This window comes from Doryrhamphus excisus, chromosome 7 (genome assembly GCF_030265055.1).
Source record: "Doryrhamphus excisus isolate RoL2022-K1 chromosome 7, RoL_Dexc_1.0, whole genome shotgun sequence".
NCBI classification, from domain to species: Eukaryota; Metazoa; Chordata; class Actinopteri; order Syngnathiformes; family Syngnathidae; genus Doryrhamphus; species Doryrhamphus excisus.
Window position 1 is genome coordinate 2,782,265 of NC_080472.1, and position 20,021 is coordinate 2,802,285.

Sequence of the window (20,021 nt, forward strand, 5' to 3'; positions counted from 1 at the left end):
ACCGTCGCATACGTCGTATTTATTTCTTGAAATACATAACTTCTTAGAACGTCTCCAAGTTTGTCGATTTACAAAAAATATCCCAGCACAGTGGTTGTTCCATGGTTCAAATCCCGCCTCGTCCATCCCTGCCAGTGCTGTTGTGTCATTGGGCAAAAGACACTTCAACCTCATCGTGACCTCCAGGGTGACCCACAAATGAATGCTATGCTGACCCATGTTGACCTGGATGTGGTCCCTGGGCACCACACAATGGCTGTCCAACTGATCCGAGAGAATGGGTGGGGGTAAATAATAATTAATAATAATTTTTTCTCCTCTAAAATGTCTCCTTTATTAAGCAAATGTATGTTGTGTTTGTTGAGTTTGAAAGGTTGAACAGGCGAAACACCGCCCCCTAGTGTTTAGTTGTAAAACGTGTCGTATGTTTCCAGCGCCTCCGTCGTCTTTGTTAGATTCCTCTTCCGACAAAACGGAGCCGCCAGTCCCCACTCGTTGGATGTCCCCGTGCTCGGTAGCGCACCCCCGGCGTGGAGCGGTTCTTGCGGCACCGGCACCGCGGCGACAGCTCCCTGCTCGGCGGTTTCCGGTGTTCGTCCGTCAGCGGGAGGATGGCGTCTAGTTTCTACCGCATCCCTTCTCCCGCCGCCGCCGCTGCCGGTCCTCCGACCCCCATTAACGCCGAATGTCGTCGGCTTCAGTGCGAGGACTGCAACGGAGAACACCAATAAACAAGCCCGGTATGTTTTAGCGAATGGTTTTGTTCATATTATGACCTTTTTTTTAAAATATATATGAGAAGCTCGGCTGTAGCTCGGTGCTCGGCGGAGGCCTAGTTGAGATTCGGGGTCAGTTCTCTACGGAGGCTCGCATCTAACGTTAGACCAGTCAATCTGCACGGCCTTCCGTACAGCGACGATAGCGTTCGACTTACCGCATCTGTCACTTTTTTTTAATACGCTAATGAATTATGTTACTTTTTTCCAGTATTAAACAGTAAAACAAATGAACATTATAATCATTTTAATCGTTAAACCAACGAAGGACGTGCAGTTGTTTGATATAACTAGCTGTTAGCTATAGCTAACCAGCCATTAGCTACATCCTAGCTACAAACTGCTGTGTTTTTTTTCCCGCATTTTACAATTTTGTTGCTTTTGTGAGCTTTTGTGAGCTTAGTAATGTCGCGTGAAAGAAAGCGTTGTAATTTATTATATTTATTTATATGCGAAGTGGGTAATAAATACGAAGATTACAATAAGGTGCTGGTCAGTTCAGGAAATAGACTGAGCCCGGCTCTGTTTTGTTATATGGTGCTTCGTAAATATTATTATAATTCTTATTCTAAGGGGGGAAGGGTAAAATGTAACGTAATAACATAACATGTTAGCTAAAATATATGGAAAAAACTAAATTTTGTGATGTTAGGCTGCCATACTTGTGTCATTACTAACATAAGTTTGATTTCTATTATAATGATTATAAGCAATTCGCCTCCATTCAATTCAATTGTTATGTGTGTCCCTCCAGGTTTCATGTTTATCTTCAAGGACGCGTGCATCCCGCAGCGACCCCCGTCACCCAGTTTGCCGTTTCACAAACCTAATCAGTGTGTGCTCCAGTGCGGCACTATAAACCTTTTTCCCAGGGTCTGAATCCTTGCGTTGTAAAGCGGAAGCATGACCGAGGCGTGGCAGCAGCAGCAACAGCAGCAACAACAACAGCATGCGGTGGCGCCGCCTTCCGTCGTCCATACGCTTCCCCAGACGACGGACAACACTCTAGCGTGCACCGTTTACGGCGTCGTACTTCAGCCGGATCCGTCGTTGCAGCAGCAGCAACAGCAGTTGGGTCAGCAACATGTGGTGCAATCGCAACAGACTTCCATGCAGATCGCGGCGGAACGCGTGCACAAGTGCGGCGCGTGCGGCCTCGATATCTCTCACCTGGCCAACCCGCACGAACACCAGTGCATGGTGACGCAAGACCGCTCCTTCCAGTGCACGCAGTGCATGAAGATCTTCAGCCAGGCCACGGACCTTCTGGAGCATCAGTGCGTCCAAGTGGAGCAGAAGCCGTTTGTGTGCGGCGTGTGTAAAATGGGCTTCTCGTTGCTGACGTCTTTGGCGCAGCATCACAACTCCCACGGCAACGGCAACAATCCGATGAAGTGTTCCATTTGTGAGAAAACGTACCGTCCCGGATCCGGGAACGTCACCCCGACGTCGTCTGCGGCCAATCCCCAGCAGCCGTCGGCCGGCGAGACGTCCGGTGGCGGCGCGGCAATCAGTGCCTCGTCGCCGCCGGCGTTTGAGGCCGCCGCACCCGATAGGCCGTACAAGTGCTCGGTGTGCCATAAGTCCTTCCGGCATTTGTCCGAGCTGACCCGCCACGAAAGGGTCCACACAGGTGAGAAGCCGTACAAATGCGACACATGCGATAAAAGCTTCAGCCAGTCCTCGCATCTGGTGCACCATCAGCGCACCCACAGCTCCGAGCGGCCATACAAGTGCGCCGTGTGTGAGAAGAGCTTTAAGCACCGCTCTCACCTGGTGCGCCACATGTACGCGCATTCGGGCGAGCACCTCTTCAAGTGCAATTTGTGCGAGATGCACTTCAAGGAGTCCTCGGAGCTCCTGCACCACCAATGCCAGCCGGAAGGAGAGCGCCCCTTCCGCTGCGCCTCGTGCGGGAAGAGCTTCAAGCGGCCGTCGGACCTGCGGCAGCACGAGCGCACGCACTCCGAGGAGCGGCCTTTCCAGTGCGAGGAGTGCCAGATGAGCTTCAAGCAGCAGTACGCGCTGGTGCGCCACCGCCGCACGCATAAGAACCCCGCCGAGCGCCCGTTCAAGTGTAATCTCTGCGATAAGGGCTTCCTGCAGCCATCTCACCTGCTCTACCACCAGCAGGTGCACGGCATGGAGAGCTTATTTAAGTGCGCGTCGTGCCAGAAGTCTTTTAGCCAATCCGGCGAGCTCCTGCGGCACAAGTGTGGCGGCGAGGTAGAGAAGCCCTACAAGTGCGACGTGTGCGGCAAGGGTTACAAAAAGAACTCGACGCTGCAACGCCACCAAAACACTCACTGCGCAGAGAAGCCGCTGAAATGCTCTCTGTGTGACAAGCGCTTTGTGTCATCCTCAGAGTTTGTCCAGCACCGCTGCGACCCGACCCGCGAGAAACCGCTGAAATGCCCCGACTGCGAGAAACGCTTCCGGTACTCGTCCGAGCTGCAGCGCCACCGCCGCGTCCACACCGGGGAGAAACCGTTCAAGTGCGCGAGCTGCGACAAGAGCTTCAAGCAACGCGAGCACCTGGCCAAGCATCAAAGCGTGCACTCGCGGGAAACGCAGTTTAAGTGCGTGTGGTGCGGCGAGCGCTTTGTCGACCTCGCCGCGCTGCAGGAACACACGGTGCAGCACACGGCCGAAGGTGAGAGTTTCCCGGAAGCGCCCTGCATCCCCTGAAAAGGCGGGACCCCCCGCCCACGGACATCGGCCTCCGCGCTCTCTCGCCCCCTTTTTTTTTTTTTTTTAGGATCTAACACACGGCCGTGAAAAATATGTTTAACGATTTGTAGTAGCTATTACGTTCAGACTTCTTTGAGTAACAAAAAAAAAAAAAAAAAAAAAGCAAACCTCAGGATCAGGAATCCGCTTATAATCGAGGTAAAGACTTCAAGAGCGAAGAAGGCGTGATGTATGTAAAGTGTGCGTTATGATCAGTTACCTTTTTTCTGTGGTTGCATGTGACTTTTTTTTATTTTTATTTTTATTGTTTACTCTTGTGGATGACAAGACAAGCTGTTTGTGTATCGCTCCTGACATCCATGTGCCTTTTTTTTTTTTTTACAAATCTTATGTTTTTATTGATTCCATGTCCAGTATAGCAGTCCCTCCCATCATCATCATCATCATCATCATCAGCAGTATCTTTTCCACATACTAGACCTAGTGTCATCTCTTTGTGCATGACTATTTATCACATTTAGTATCACTGTTTGTATTATAAGTTTGTTTATTTAGGAGGAGAAAAAAAAATCACCATAAGTTGAGAAGAAAAAAAAAAAGTGAATTTGTGAAAACTGTATAGCCTGTGTCCTATAAAAAAAAAAACTATGTGTTATTGCATCTTTGTATTAAAAGAAATGACTAGGTAGCACATACCTATCATGTCACGAGAACACTTGACACGTGCAATAGAACATGCACAATGTAATATTTATGACTACTGATTCATTTGCATAGTCTACCCTATTATTAGAGATTGTGTGTATGCGCTCATGTAAACTGAAAAATGTGTAGTGCTTCTGTTATGTTATGTTTTCTTTCTACTCTTTAAAATAAGCTTGCCGATATCTTTGCAAGGACTTAAGTTTCAGTTTGAATTCTCACATTTACTCCTGACCAGCTGTCAAAACATTATTATGGTCATTTATAAGAAAGTAGAAGCAAATTACAATTAAGTAACGGGACTTAATTCCTCATCAATAACTCCAAACGGCCCTTAAAAAAAAATGCTACATATGCATTTTGTTAGCGTTGAGTATGAATCGAAAATATATTCCGTGCAACTTTTTTTGCAGTATATTTAAAGAAAGGGACGCATTATAGCGGATAAAGAGCAGACTATATCCTATATACGGGAGTTTATAGTTGTGTCACTTTTAATTTGGCTTCACGCTCCCAACTGGATGATGAGGTGATAGAATGTTGGATTTACACAAATGGATATCGTATCGACTCCTGTTCAAACTGTACACGTTCATGTAAAATAAACCACATTGAGAAAAATGACTGTTGAATGGATTTTCTATGGGTAGAGTTTCAATGCCTAACAATTCTGTTTTTGGATTATTATTTTTTTTACTTTTCACTTTTAATGGGATGCTTTTTCTGCAGAAATAGTCATTTATAAATAATGAATTTTCTATGTGTAGAGTTTCAATGGCCAAAAATTCAGTTTTTGGATTAATTTTTTTTTATTTTTTAATTTTTTTTTAATTTTTCACTTTTAATGGGATGTTTTTTCTGCAGAAATAGTCATTTATAAATAATGGATTTTCTATGTGTAGAGTTTCAATGGCCAACAATTCTGTTTTTGGATTTTTTTTTAATGTTTTTTTTAATTTTTCACTTTTAATTTGATATTTTTTCTGCAGAAATAGTCATTTATAAATAATGGATTTTCTATGTGTAGAGTTTCAATGCCCAACAATTCTATTTTTGGATAATTTTTTTTTAATTTTTTAAAATTTTTTTAATTTTTCACTTTTAATTGGATACTTTTTCTGCAGAAATAGTCATTTATAAATAATGGATTTTCTATGTGTAGAGTTTCAATGGCCAACAATTCTGTTTTCGAATTTTTTTTTTTTTTTTTAATATTTTTCACTTTTAATGGGATGCTTTTTCTGCAGAAATAGTCATTTATAATTAATGGATTTTCTATGTGTAGAGTTTCCATGCCCAACAATTCTCTTTTTGGATAATTTTTTTTTAATTTTTTAATTTTTTTTTAATTTTTCACTTTTAATTGGATACTTTTTCTGCAGAAATAGTCATTTATAAATAATGGATTTTCTATGTGTAGAGTTTCCATGCCCAACAATTCTGTTTTTGGATAATTTTTTTTTTAATTTTTTTTTAATTTTTTTTTATTTTTCACTTTTAATTGGATACTTTTTCTGCAGAAATAGTCATTGAAAAATAATGGATTTTCTATGTGTAGAGTTTCCATGCCCAACAATTCTCTTTTTGGATAATTTTTTTTAAATTTTTTAAAAAATTTTTAATTTTTCACTTTTAATTGGATACTTTTTCTGCAGAAATAGTCATTGAAAAATAATGGATTTTCTATGTGTAGAGTTTCAATGGCCAACAATTCTCTTTTTGGATAATTTTTTTTTAATTTTTAAATATTTTTTTAATTTTTCACTTTTAATTGGATACTTTTTCTGCAGAAATAGTCATTTATAAATAATGGATTTTCTATGTGTAGAGTTTCAATGCCCAACAATTCTCTTTTTGGATAATTTTTTTTTTCACTTTTAATTGGATGTTTTTTCTGCAGAAATAGTCATTTATAAATGTGCCACTGTTTTTTTTTTAAGTCCACAATTTATACATGTTTTTGCTTCGTTCGTTGATGTCGAGATTTTGCACTTTCTTCAGCCGTCTGTGAACGCACCATAGTTGCTGTGAGGTGCAAAAGTGTACACCGTGTAAACCTGGACTCGGATTCATATAAGGTGTTGCTAAGTGGTCATGTTTGGCCCGCAACTCTTGTCTTTATTGCCCCTCTGCATATTGTAAAAAAAAATAATTATCATTATTAATGCACTTTGATACACAATCATCGAACCTATGTGTTGTAGCTGACAATTAGCTTATAATGTAAGAATATCTTTCACTATTTATGAATTAAGGTTGTTTTAGCCTATGCCAAGAGCCAATAAAAATATTAACAGCCCAAAATGGCCCCCAGGCCGCATTTGGAACACCTGGTTGTGTCTAATACTACTATTAATACTAATTATTAGCATTTTGAGTGCATATATCGACTAATAATGACACTCACCAAGCTTGACTGTTTACTTCCGGTTTGGAACGGAAGTCCCTCCCCAAGTCGCGTTGGCGGAAAAGAAGGAAGACTTGTACGTCTGTCAACAGCCTTGGTTAACATTGTCGGTGTCGATGGCTCCTTAATATCTGTTAGCACCTAACTTTAACGTTCTTGTCGGCTGGACGTGATACTTCTTCGACGAGGTTAGTCGGCTGACTTTTGCCCTTTTATTGATTTCACGTGTTTTAATCAAAGACTGCTCTGCCCCACTTTGCTTTTTAAGTAAATTAATTACGAGTTATATCAGCTAGCTAACTAAACGTGATCGTACAATACTGTACAATAATACGAAATATGTGCCATAAATTAATAGTCCGGGTAAATAAAGGCATTGTTTTATCGGTTAAATGAAAACCGTAGATGTGAAAACTTTTTAAGACACCAATATTCTTCACATTTTAATTAATTAAACACGCTAATAGCAATCCGACATGAGTCAAGATGTGCTAAGCTATTAAAATAATATGAAGCTTCTCATATTTATGCATCTGTTGCTAACAGTGAGAAAAAGGGAAACGTATTATTAAAAACTACACTCCACAGATCACTCAACTGGTCCAAGGGAGAGAACAATTCAGAACAAAACACCGAGAAAGTGGTCCGTTGGTCTGTGCTACTAAGAAGCTGGTCGTGACCGCTGTGCTATTCAGCCACCAGTCTCTTTAGCGCCCCCTAGTGGTTGGTAGTAACCGCTGGTCTGTGACAGTGACAAGTAGGTCATGGCCATTGTTCGCTATCAGTGTCTTTAGCGCCCCCTAGTGGTAGCGTCAGGAAAGGAAGACAGTATAGGCTACAACCCCCTTTCGAAAATACTATACATGTCGATTTTAATGGTATAAATGATGGGATGCGCGATACCGTAAATGTTGGTATCGACCCGATAAATACAAGGTCAGTATTACTACTGATACCGATACTGATACAAGTTCATATAATGTTTTTGTAATGAATGCCCTTATTTTGTTGATCCTAATTGGAATCAAAGTTGAATATAGGTCAAATACTTTTGGCGAACAAAATATATTTTTGTGAACAAATTATCGTTATATAAATACAATCTAACAAAGGCTTAAAAAAACAACTAAAAACAACAAAATGTACTACTTTACTAATGTGTTTACATTGATACCTTGATCTAGCAGGGTTTTAATACTCACAAAATATAGTGAGGGAGTCGCTTTGCTACCGTTTATCCTCATGAGGGTGGCGGGGGGTGCTGGAGCGAGAGGCGGGGTCACACTCGCATTCATACCTAATGTAGAAATCCTCCCCCTGGGGACTCTAAGTGGGTTTCGAATAGAGGATAAGGGAATCTTAAAGAACCATATATTGTTTATTCCTGACAACAATACCTAATACAGACGTCCGGGCTTATCTGCAGTCCCTGTATGCCTACAAGTAAGCGGGTCTTATTACAGCGCAGCTGCAAAAAAGCACACTTACTTTCCCTGCCTGGCTTTTTATACACTCGAGGCTGGAGGCCTGGACCAATCAGCTTTCGTCACTGGCCTACTCAGGGGTCTCACACACTCCATCGTCATGGCTCTTCCCGTCTCCACCACAGGGTTTCGAATAGAGAATAAGGGAATCTTAAAGAACCAAATTATAGTAGAATGAGAACCAGATTGTTTATTCCTGACAACAATACCTGATATAGACGTCCGGGCTTATCTGCAGTCCCTGTATACCTACAAGTAAGCGGGTCTTATTACAGCGCAGCTGCAAAAAAAAGCACCCTTCCTTTCCCTGCCCGGCCTTTTTATACACTCGAGGCTGGAGTCCTGGACCAATCAGCTTTCGTCACTGGCCGACTCAGGGGCCTCACCCACTCCATCATCATGGCTCTTCCCGTCTCCACCACAGGGTTTCGAATAGAGAATAAGGGAATCTTAAAGAACCAAATTATAGAATGAGAACCAGATTGTTTATTCCTGACTTCAATACCTGATACAGACGTCCGGGCTTATCTGCAGTCCCTGTATACCTACAAGTAAGCGGGTCTTATTACAGCGCAGCTGCAAAAAAAAGCACCCTTCCTTTCCTTGCCCGGCTTTTTATACACTCGAGGCTGGATTCCTGGACCAATCAGCTTTCGTCACTGCCCTACTCAGGGGCCTCACCCACTCCATCATCATGGCTCTTCCCGTCTCCACCACAGGGTTTCGAATCGAGAATAAGGGAATCTTAAAGAACCAAATTATAGAATGAGAACCAGATTGTTTATTCCTGACAACAATACCTGATACAGACGTCCGGGCTTATTTGCAGTCCCTGTATACCTACAAGTAAGCGGGTCTTATTACAGCGCAGCTGCAAAAAAGCACACTTACTTTCCCTGCCTGGCTTTTTATACACTCGAGGCTGGAGTCCTGGACCAATCAGCTTTCGTCACTGGCCGACTCAGGGGTCTCACACACTCCATCATCATGGCTCTTCCCGTCTCCACCACAGGGTTTCGAATAGAGAATAAGGGAATCTTAAAGAACCAAATTATAGAATGAGAACCAGATTGTTTATTCCTGACAACAATACCTGATACAGACGTCCGGGCTTATTTGCAGTCCCTGTATACCTACAAGTAAGCGGGTCTTATTACAGCGCAGCTGCAAAAAAAGCACCCTTCCTTTCCCTGCCCGGCTTTTTATACACTCGAGGCTGGAGTCCTGGACCAATCAGCTTTCGTCACTGCCCTACTCAGGGGCCTCACCCACTCCATCGTCATGGCTCTTCCCGTCTCCACCACAGGGTTTCGAATAGAGAATAAGGGAATCTTAAAGAACCAAATTATAGAATGAGAACCAGATTGTTTATTCCTGACAACAATACCTGATACAGACGTCCGGGCTTATCTGCAGTCCCTGTATACCTACAAGTAAGCGGGTCTTATTACAGCGCAGCTGCAAAAAAAGCACCCTTCCTTTCCTTGCCCGGCCTTTTATACACTCAAGGCTGGAGTCCTGAGGCTGGAGTCCTGGACCAATCAGCTTTTGCGAACATGTTGCGCCAAATGTATTTGTGGCAGTCCAAGTGTATTTGTTAGTAAATTAATATACATTGTGTTGTGCAACTATTTTTCTTCCCTTGTGTCCTTGCAGCTGGCGGGTCTTCATCCCATCCTGCCCCGCGTCCTACTCGGGGGCCTCACACACTCCATCATCGTGGCTCTTTCCGTCTCCACCGCAGCTCAGCCCGGCACTCCTAACCGGCGCGCACACAAAGCGGTCTTGAAACCACTTACTCTGGAGAACCGGTGCGCCGCCTTCCAGTATCGGGTCGGCCCAAATTCAGCGGAAGGTGAAAGTCTTCACCGACGTGCCGCAAATTTTGCAATGCCGGGATCCTCGTCCGCGGTCGGCAGCAAGGCTCGGGTGTACGCCGATGTCAACACGCGGAAGGACAAGGAGTACTGGGACTACGATGCACACGTGCCGCACTGGAGGTAGGCTGGCTGGCTGCTTGTAAAGTAGATGATGATACTTTTTATTTGACTATTTGTTCCCACCTTCGTTTCCCCCCAGCAATCAAGACAAATACAAGTTGGTGCACAAGTTGGGCAGAGGGAAGTACAGTGACGTTTTTGAGGCCATTGATGTGACCAACAATGACAAAGTAGTCTTGAAAATCCTCAAGGTGAGTCAAATTGTCACGACGCACATTTATGGCGTTTTTATGGATTCCTCTACAATAATGTGTTTATGGGGAAGGCAATATTAAACTCAGACTGCTTTATGGAATTATTGATTACTCGGGGTTTCCGGTCAGAGGACACAAAGTCATGGATGGACTCTGAAGTGTGCACACGTTGCTTTACGTTATATAAACTCAAGGTCTCCATTTTATAAATATATAAACAGGATATTAAAATTGTCTTGTATACACATATATACCACATAATCAATCTCAGAGAAACGGTTTAGACAGTTTAGAGCAGGGGTCTCAAACTCAATTTACCTGGGGGCCACTGGAGCTAGGGTCTGGGCGAGGCATCAGGTTTTCAAAAAAAAAACAACCCAAAAAACGCATTTATTAAAAACAGAAAAATGAATAAACTTTGCTTAGGTTTCGATTTTCTACAATAAAAGCTCTGATAAAACATTCCACTGTTCTCAAATATCTTCATTTTTATTTTTCTACACAAAATAAGATGAAAAATAAACAAATCAAGAATGAAGAAAATCAATCAATCAGTAATAAATAAATATAATAATAATAATAAAACAGCGAATAATAAAAACATTTGGGTAGACAAATGATTTTTTTCATATTAAAATGAACAAAGCATTATTAGAGCCCTGTAGACATGACAAAACACGACTATAGTCACATTTATACTTTTTTTTTATTTACAACATATTGCGCAACTGCAGGGTCTTGAGACACATGCTAACTCGCAAACTCGACCGCTAGCGACCTAAACGGTAGCCTTCAAGTTATTTCCTTTAAACTTAAATAGCCAAAAACTTACCACTTCCACACGGATAGGGAGGATAACGATTAACAGTTATTTAACCTTTAACATGAACATGAATCAAAAAATGGCAATACATGTACTTTTTGAAATAATTTATTTATAATTTATTTTATTTATTTATTTATTATATTTATAATTATATTAATAATTTATTTGCCTTTTATTTAACCTCCAAATGCGTCAGATCATTTTGCCTGACCCTGTATATCTCATATCAATTAAAAAAAAAAATTGCAGATTTTCTTTTTCTGTCTCTCGGGAAGATATGTATATGTATTGGTGATTTAATTAATCACTCCCTCACCAACTTTTTTTTTTTTTTTTTTTTTTTTTTTTTTTACAGCCTGTCAAGAAGAAGAAAATCAAACGGGAAATTAAAATTTTGGAAAATTTACGTGGGGGAACCAACATCATCCACCTGGTTGACACAGTCAAAGACCCTGTGGTGAGTTTTACGACGAGTTAGCGATCCTAACAATGTAGGCTTGTGGATGAAATGAGGATGCTCCATGTTTAAGTCCCTTTTGGGGCGGCAAAAAAAAATTTCACCCTATAAGTTGAATTGACTTCAAATGTCATAACATATGAGCAAGATGGATTTAGAAATATGGCCGCCGTCAAGCAAAACATCTTTTGCCGGACATCTAACTGACCACAAGTCGTTGACCATTTGTTTATGTCATTTTTTTTGCAGTCCAGAACGCCAGCACTTGTCTTTGAGTACATCAAAAACACAGATTTTAAGGTACTTATTACACACTTCATGACAGGGGTATCCAAACATTTTCCATCAAATGGCCGCACACTGAAAAATTAAAGATTGGATGCTCCACTTTGATACAGTAAACCTCGGATATATCGGAAATTCGCTCACAACGGACAGATAAAAAAGAACCGATTTTTCTGTAATGCATTTCCAATAAAAATTCATTGCATATATCGGATTTTTTATAACGGATTTCGCCTATTTCGGACAAAATCTCCAGTCCCGTTCCAATGCATTTCCATGAAATTTCCCTGGCATATATCGGATGGCCGCATCGTGGCGCTCCGATTCGCCAGAAATCGTGACATGGCCGCTATACGACGTCATTTGCTAGCGTTTGCAGCGTTGCCTGCGCGTCCAGGTACATTGGAAACATAGTCAAGGAAGTGCCTTTTTATAACGGATAAAATCCCATTTACGCATATACCGGATATAAATCCCATATATGCGTAAAACTGACATTTTCCGCTATACGCATATAACGGATTTCGCTTATATCGGACAAAACCAGTGGGAACAATTGAATCCGATATATCCGAGGTTTACTGTATAATATTACGATAAAATATTTTTTTTAATTTGAATATATTTTTAAAATGCGCCGTGGGTCAATGAAGAAACAGCCACATTCCGAACTTTGGACACCCCTGCTCTATAACTAATATCAGTTATTATTTTATCATTTTTATACTTTATCCCCAGTTGTCTGAATTGCTAATCCCAACTGTAACAATCCACAGGAACTCTACCAGAAGCTGACAGACTATGATATCCGTTACTACATGTATGAGCTTCTCAAGGTAAAATCCGTCTAACCGCGTCAACCTCCAGTGGATCAGATTGAAATAACAACTGTCCATAATGCAACCATTCATAGATCATTATAACAAATTATGCTGTGGGAAGCTGTCCTTTGTTTAGATCACATAGCATGTATGTCGTATGTATGTATGTATGTATGTACGTATGTGTGTGTTACCAAAGGCTCTGGACTGCTGCCACAGTATGGGCATCATGCACAGAGACGTGAAGCCTCACAATGTGATGATCGACCACCAACTGAGAAAGGTGCTTATGATTTTTTTTTTTTTTTTTACTGCCAATTATTGATAATTACAGCAGATCCACGCACATTTGCAATATTCATTCATTCATTTTCTAACGCTTATCCTCACAAGCCTATCCCAGCTGTCTTCGGGCGAGAGGCGGGGTACACACCGAACTGGTCGCTAGCCAATCACAGGGCACATATAGACAAACAACCATTCACACTCACATTCATACCTATGGACAATTACAATATGGTAATGGTAATGGTTAAATTTCATTTGAACATGCATCAGATTCCAATTGAATGCATCCCATAATCAGTTCCCAGTTCCACATGTCCAAAAGGAGTAGGAAGAAGCAAAGCTTATTAAATCCTACCCCTCCATCTGGTACTTTTACAATCACTATATATAATATATATAATATATATATATATATATATATTATATATATATAATATATATATAAAATATATATAATATTATATATATATATATATATATATATATATATATATATATATATATAAAGCTTATTAAATCCTACCCCTCCATCTGGTACTTTTACAATCACTAACTGTTACATTTGTTCACTTCCTGCTTTCCATAATACAGTTTAGTTTTACCATCAGTAACTGTTTCATTTGTTCACTTCCTGCTTTCCGTAATACTTTTTAAGGTTTTTTTTAAATAATGTACCGAAGTATGATATATATACGTATATATATATATATATATATATATATATATATAGTAACTGTTTCATTTGTTCACTTCCTGCTTTCCGTAATACTTTTTAAGGTTTTTTTTAAATAATGTACCGAAGTATGATATATATATATATATATATATAGTAACTGTTTCATTTGTTCACTTCCTGCTTTCCGTAATACTTTTTATATATATATATATATATATATATATATATATATACTTTTTAAGGTTGTTGTTTTTTTTTAAATAATGTACCGAAGTATGATATATATAAATATAAAAAACCTTAAAAAGTATTACGGAAAGCAGGAAGTGAACAAATGAAACAGTTACTATATATATATATATATATATATATATATATATATATATATATATATATATATATATATATATATATATACGTATATATATCATACTTCGGTACATTATTTAAAAAAAACCTTAAAAAGTATTACGGAAAGCAGGAAGTGAACAAATGAAACAGTTACTGATGGTAAAACTAAACTGTATTATGGAAAGCAGGAAGTGAACAAATGTAACAGTTAGTGATTGTAAAAGTACCAGATGGAGGGGTAGGATTTAATAAGCTTTGCTTCTTCCTACTCCTTTTGGACATGTGGAACTGGGAACTGATTATGTGATGCGTTCAATTGTAATCTGATGCATGTTCAAATGAAATTAAACCATTCATAAATTGGTTTAATAAATACATTTATTCATAAATACATCATACACTAGCCATGATTTTTACATGTATGTCTTTATGCTTTATGTTTTTTTTTTGTTTTTTTTTTACATTTATGCTGCAGCTGCGTCTCATCGATTGGGGTTTGGCAGAGTTTTACCATCCCGCTCGGGAATACAACGTCCGGGTGGCATCCCGCTATTTCAAGGGCCCGGAGCTGCTTGTGGATTACAAGGTACCCGCAAGACACCTCCCTTTTTTTTTTTAATCAAATCCCTCGTGGCGATTTCTGCAGTCCATTCCATCTCTTCCCTTGTCGCCAGATGTATGACTACAGTTTGGACATGTGGAGTCTTGGCTGCATGTTGGCGAGCATGATCTTTTTGAAGGAGCCATTTTTCCATGGACAGGACAACTATGATCAGGTGACACACCACGGGGATTGCACGGTGTGGGGAGGGGTTAGCATGCAGACCTCTCAGCTAGTTCGATTCCACCCTCGGGCGTCTCTGTGTGGAGTTTTCATGGGTTTTCTCCAGGTACTCCGGTTTCCTCCCACATTCCAAAAACTGAATGGTTGTTTGTCTATATGTGCCCTGTGATTGGGTCACAGGGGTGCTGGAGCCTATCCCAGCTGTCTTGGGGCGAGAGGCGGGGTACACCCTGGACTGGTGGCCAGCCAATCACAGGGCACATATAGACAAACAACCATTCACACTCACATTCATGCCTATGGACAATTTGGAGTCGCTAATTAACCTAGCATGTTTTGGGAATGTGGGAGGAAACCCACGCATGCACGATGAGAACATGCAAACTCCGAGACAACTCTGAGACGTCCGAGGGTGGAATCGAATGCGGGTCCCCTAGCTGTGAGGCCTGTGCACTAACCACTCGCCACCATGCATCCAAAACAATCATTTATAACAAAATTATTAAAAAAAAAAATGCATTATTGTATTTTGTATTTTTGGCCGAGGGTTCAATTCCACTCTCGGCAATCTCTGTGTGGAGTTTGCATGTTCTCCCTGTGCATGCGTGAGTTTTCTTCCGGGTACTCCGGTTTCCTCCCACATTCCAGAGAGGCGGGGTACACCCTGGCCTGGTGGCCAGCCAATCACGGGTCACATATAGACAAACAACCATTCACACTCACATTCATACCTATGGACAATTTGGAGTCGCTAATTAACCTAGCATGTTTTTGGAACGTGGGAGTACCCGGAGAAAACCCGCATATGCACGGGGAGAACATGCAAACTCCACACAGAGATGGCCAAGGTTGGAATCGAACTCGGGTCTCCCAGCTGTGTGTCCTGCGCGCTAACCACTCTACCGCCATGCAACCAGAAAAGGAACACAACGACAGTGAAATACGGTGGTGGTAGTGTGGTGGTCCGGGGCTGTTTTGCTGCTTCAGGACCTGGAAGCCTCGCTGTGATTAATTGAAACATTCATTCATTCATTCATTTTCTACCGCTTTTTCCTCACGAGGGTCGCAGGGGTGCTGGAGCCTATCCCAGCTGTCTTTGGGCGTGAGGCGGGGTACACTCTGGACTGGTGGCCAGCCATTCACAGGGCACATATAGCCAAACAACCATTCACACTCACATTCATACCTATGGACAATTTGGAGTCGCCAATTAACCTAGCATGTTTTTGGAATGTGGGAGGAAACCGGAGTACCCGGAGAAAACCCACGCATGCACGGGGAGAACATGCAAACTCCACACAGAGATGGCCGAGGGTGGGAATTGAACCCTAGTCTCCTAGCTGTGAGGTCTGCGCGCTAACCACTCCACCGCCATGCAACCAGAAAAAGAACACACCGACAGTAAAATACGGTGGTGGTAGTGTGGTGATCCGGGGCTGTTTTGCTGCTTCAGGACCTGGAAGCCTCGCTGTGATTAATCGATTAACATTAATTCATAAAAACAAAATACAGAAGACACCATGGGAGTCACCTAGTAGATCTATCAGTGACCCCCCCCCCCATTGCTCATTTCAAGTCCATGTCAAATAATGCCTGAACAAAAAGGTTTTTGTATGACACAGAAAAGAACGAGAGTGCAGTACGAAAAAAGTGAGAAAGTTCCAATCCTGTCTTTCAGTTGGTTCGCATTGCCAAAGTACTCGGCACAGACGAGCTGTTCGGCTACCTGCGCAAGTACCACATCGAACTGGACGCTCGCTTCAAAGACCTGCTGGGACAGTGAGTGCTGGCGGTCTCTTTTGGTTTCGTTAGTGGGGCCTTTATTGTCGTCGCACCGGGGCAGCGCTCTTGGATTCAACTGAACAAAAATGCAATGCTTTGTGTGTTCAGGCAAACACGCAAGCATTGGGAGCAGTTCATACGGAAGCAGAACCAGCACCTCGTGAGCCCAGAAGCTCTGGACCTTCTGGACCATCTGCTGCACTATGACCACCAGCAAAGACTAACAGCGGCGGAGGCCATGACGCACCCCTACTTTTGTTCGTAGCAACTTAATGAAGTCACTCTGGTTTTCTGATCATTACTTTATTATTACTATAAAATATTACTATATATTATTATTATTTATTGTATTTATAATATAATAATTTAATATAATATATTAATAATTAATATGTAAATATATAAATTAACATATTAGTATAAATACTATTAATATATAAAAATATATAATCTAATATATGATAATTTTATATAATAATAATAATATAATAATATAATTATTATTATTAATAATTATAATAATAATAATATATATAATATAATATATTAATATAATTTAATACAGGGGTCTCAAACGCAATTTACCTGGGGGCCACTGGAGCTAGGGTCTGGGTGAGACTGGGCCGCATTAGGTTTTCCAAAAAAAAAAAAAAAAAAAAAACGCATTTATTAAAAACGGAAAAATATACAAACTTTTTCCAGTGCTTTGGTTCCGATTTTCTACAATAAAAGCGCTTTTCAACTGCAGGGTCTTTTTAGACACATGCTAACTCGCAAACTAGAGAGCTAGCCACCTAAACGGTAGCCTTCAGGTTATTTCCTTTCAACTTAAAAAAGTCAAAAACTTACCACTTCCACACGGATAGGGAGGATAACTATTAAGTTATTTAACCTTTAACATGAACATGAATCAAACGTAATAATTTTTTCTGGGTACATGATACCATACAGCATCCGTATCAAACTTGCACTTTCATATCAAGGCGGGGGCCTCAAAGTAGTGTCCTGCGAGCCACATTTGGCCCGCGGGCCGCATGTTTGAGACCGCTCCTTTAATGTAATAATTAAATAATTCATTCATTCATTTTCTACCGCTTTTTCCTCACGAGGGTCGCGGGGGGTGCTGGAGCCTATCCCAGCTGTCTTCGGGCGTAAGGCGGGGTACACCCTGGACTGGTCGCCAGCCAATCACAGGGCACACATAGACAAACAACCATTCACACTCACATTCATACCTATGGACAATTTGGAGTCGCTAATTAACCTAGCATGTTTTTGGAATGTGGGAGGAAACCGGAGTACCCGGAGAAAACCCACGCATGCACGGGAAGAACATGCAAACTCCACACAGAGATGCCCGAGGGTGGAATTGAACCCTGGTCTCCTAGCTGTGAGGTCTGTGCGCTAACCCCTAGACCACTGTGCCGCCCTAATAAAATAATTGTATTATTATATTATATTATATTATATATATTACTATAAAATATTACTATAAAACTGAACATTGTAAAAATGCTTGTTAAAGTTGTGTGCTTTTTCAGTTGAGGTAACTGGGTGCCTTTTGTGTTTCAGACCCTGTGGTGAGAGAGCGGGCCCGTACAGACCAAGCAACGACAATACACACCTCAAATGCAACATGAAAAGCTCAGACAAGGTGAGCTAGTTACCCTTTTATGGGTTTATCAATTATCAGTGGCGTAACTGTGTTAGTTAGCAAAGAAGTTCAATTAGAGTTAACTGCTGATGACGTCATAGACAGGCGACTGAGCTGCCGGTGACGTCATCACCTGATTTTTGCCTCTCATGCAAAAAAGATGTATAAATACCGTATTTTATAATAATAATAATAATAAAACGGCAAATAATAAAAACTTAAGAAACCACATATAGTTGGTGGGTAGACATTATTTTTTTCAGATTAAAAACAAAGCATTATTAGAGCCCTGTAGACATGACAAAACACGACTATAGTCACATTTATACTCTTTTTATTTACAACATATTGCGCAACTGCAGGGTCTTGAGACACATGCTAACTCGCAAACTCGAGAGCTAGCGACCTAAACGGTAGCCTTCAAGTTATTTCCTTTCAACTTAAATAGCCAGAAACTTACCACTTCCACACGTATAGGGAGGATAACTATTAACAGTTATTTAACCTTTAACATGAACATGAATCAAACGTAATAATTTTTTCCGGGTACATGATACCATACAGCATCCGTATCAAACTTTCATTAAACTTTCATATCAAGGCGGGGGCCTCAAATTAGTGTCCTGCGGGCCACATTTGGCCCGCGGGCCGCGTGTTTGAGACCCCTGGTTTAAGAGGATTCAAGATCTTGGAAGTGTTTAGTGTCGTCGTCGTCACCTCAGTCTCCCAGATATTCCTTAATTATTCCTGAATTCATATGGAGGTTTGTTTACCTTTTCCAAATGATGTCCCATCAATTGAATTTACAAAAGGTGGAATTCAATTCAAATTCACTTGCACTGTACATTAGCTTTTTAAATGAGGTTTACCGTATAGCGGACAACCAGTATTAAATACATAGCAAACCCCAATGACAGCAAGCCATACATTATGTTCAAGTATGTGTTCTTTTTAATTATGGAACCATATATTCAAGTTCATGTTTTCCAAGATGGTTGTCGCAATGTTTGAAAACACAGGAGCAGAATACATTAGACAACAAAAACACAACACGCACCAAATGAATGCCTTAAAGCCGGGAATGATCCCATTTGTTTTTGTCGTGACCTGGTTTCCTCCGCCGGTCTCTCTTGATCATGTGACCCAGATGGAATAGCCCGATATGTGAAATGTAAAGTGTCAATTGCAGTAAAAAAAAACAAAAAAAAAACAGTGGGAACACACAATGAACTCTATAGTAATCATCATTTATATCAAAAGGCACAATGACATCCTCGATCACTGAAATAGCCCATTAATACTACGAGTATGCGTGAAATGTTTTGTTTTCTTGCTACAACTTCTTCACAAGTATCCTCTTTAAAAGGACAAAGCGTGTATTTTGTGGACTTCTTCACATACCAGGTCAACGGTATCCAAAGTAAAGATGACCCATAGTCACCAGGGGCAAAAACGGATACCATATTCTCATTACTAATGGCTGAAATATTGTATTTCAATTTACTTTATCGTTTTTAAATTAACATAAATAAATAAATGAGTTATTTTATAGGCATACAAAACAATGAAAAGCACTCTAAACACAGTATAAAACACACACAAATAAAAAATAAAATAAAAGCGTGGTTCGCAACTGTGGATAATTCCTTTTAACTTTAATCCAAAACGACCAAACAGAATTGGCGCATTAATATGTACGTGACAAAACCGTATTTTATTTCATATTTGTGTTGAATTCTGCTTTATTTCCATTATTCTAATTGGATCAGACTTCCTGTCCCTTGCACCTTTTGACCCCCAAGGTGATGTCAAGAGTGAAATGTATTGATTGTACAGTGGATCA

The 20,021-nt window shown here is 40.6% G+C and overlaps 3 protein-coding genes across 3 annotated transcripts in view; all 3 read left to right on the plus strand.

The window, feature by feature from the left end:
• Positions 1-404: 404 nt before the first annotated feature.
• On the plus strand, positions 405-5,041 carry LOC131132745 (zinc finger protein 319). Its single transcript, XM_058078655.1, has 2 exons — positions 405-740; positions 1,531-5,041. Exon 2 carries the CDS (start codon positions 1,680-1,682, stop codon positions 3,462-3,464), a length of 1,785 nt encoding a protein of 594 aa, XP_057934638.1. The 5' UTR covers positions 405-740; positions 1,531-1,679; the 3' UTR covers positions 3,465-5,041.
• Positions 5,042-6,610: 1,569 nt separating this feature from the next.
• Positions 6,611-19,798, plus strand: LOC131132070 (casein kinase II subunit alpha'-like). The gene is made up of 12 exons (XM_058077297.1): positions 6,611-6,764; positions 9,717-10,060; positions 10,140-10,251; positions 11,436-11,537; positions 11,787-11,837; positions 12,599-12,658; positions 12,843-12,926; positions 14,434-14,544; positions 14,633-14,734; positions 16,421-16,521; positions 16,633-16,781; positions 18,097-19,798. Exons 2-12 carry the CDS (start codon positions 9,951-9,953, stop codon positions 18,162-18,164), a joined length of 1,050 nt encoding a protein of 349 aa, XP_057933280.1. The 5' UTR covers positions 6,611-6,764; positions 9,717-9,950; the 3' UTR covers positions 18,165-19,798.
• nqo1 (NAD(P)H dehydrogenase, quinone 1) overlaps positions 16,633-20,021 on the plus strand; it is a 28,137-nt gene continuing 24,748 nt past the window's right edge. Inside the window, exons 1-2 of the mRNA XM_058077291.1 lie at positions 16,633-16,781; positions 18,097-18,178. Of these exons, the coding sequence (XP_057933274.1) occupies positions 18,161-18,178 (18 nt within the window). The 5' untranslated portion in view covers positions 16,633-16,781; positions 18,097-18,160. The remainder of the gene's footprint in view (positions 16,782-18,096; positions 18,179-20,021) is intronic.

Bases quoted from the DNA above. Each gene is read 5' to 3' on its own strand.
- LOC131132745 (XM_058078655.1), top strand. From the start codon at position 1,680: ATGACCGAGGCGTGGCAGCAGCAGCAACAGCAGCAACAACAACAGCAT.
- LOC131132070 (XM_058077297.1), top strand. From the start codon at position 9,951: ATGCCGGGATCCTCGTCCGCGGTCGGCAGCAAGGCTCGGGTGTACGCC. The intron at 11,538-11,786 runs GTGAGTTTTACG...TTTTTTTTGCAG, and splicing joins ACACAGTCAAAGACCCTGTG to TCCAGAACGCCAGCACTTGT. The intron at 14,545-14,632 runs GTACCCGCAAGA...CCTTGTCGCCAG, and splicing joins AGCTGCTTGTGGATTACAAG to ATGTATGACTACAGTTTGGA.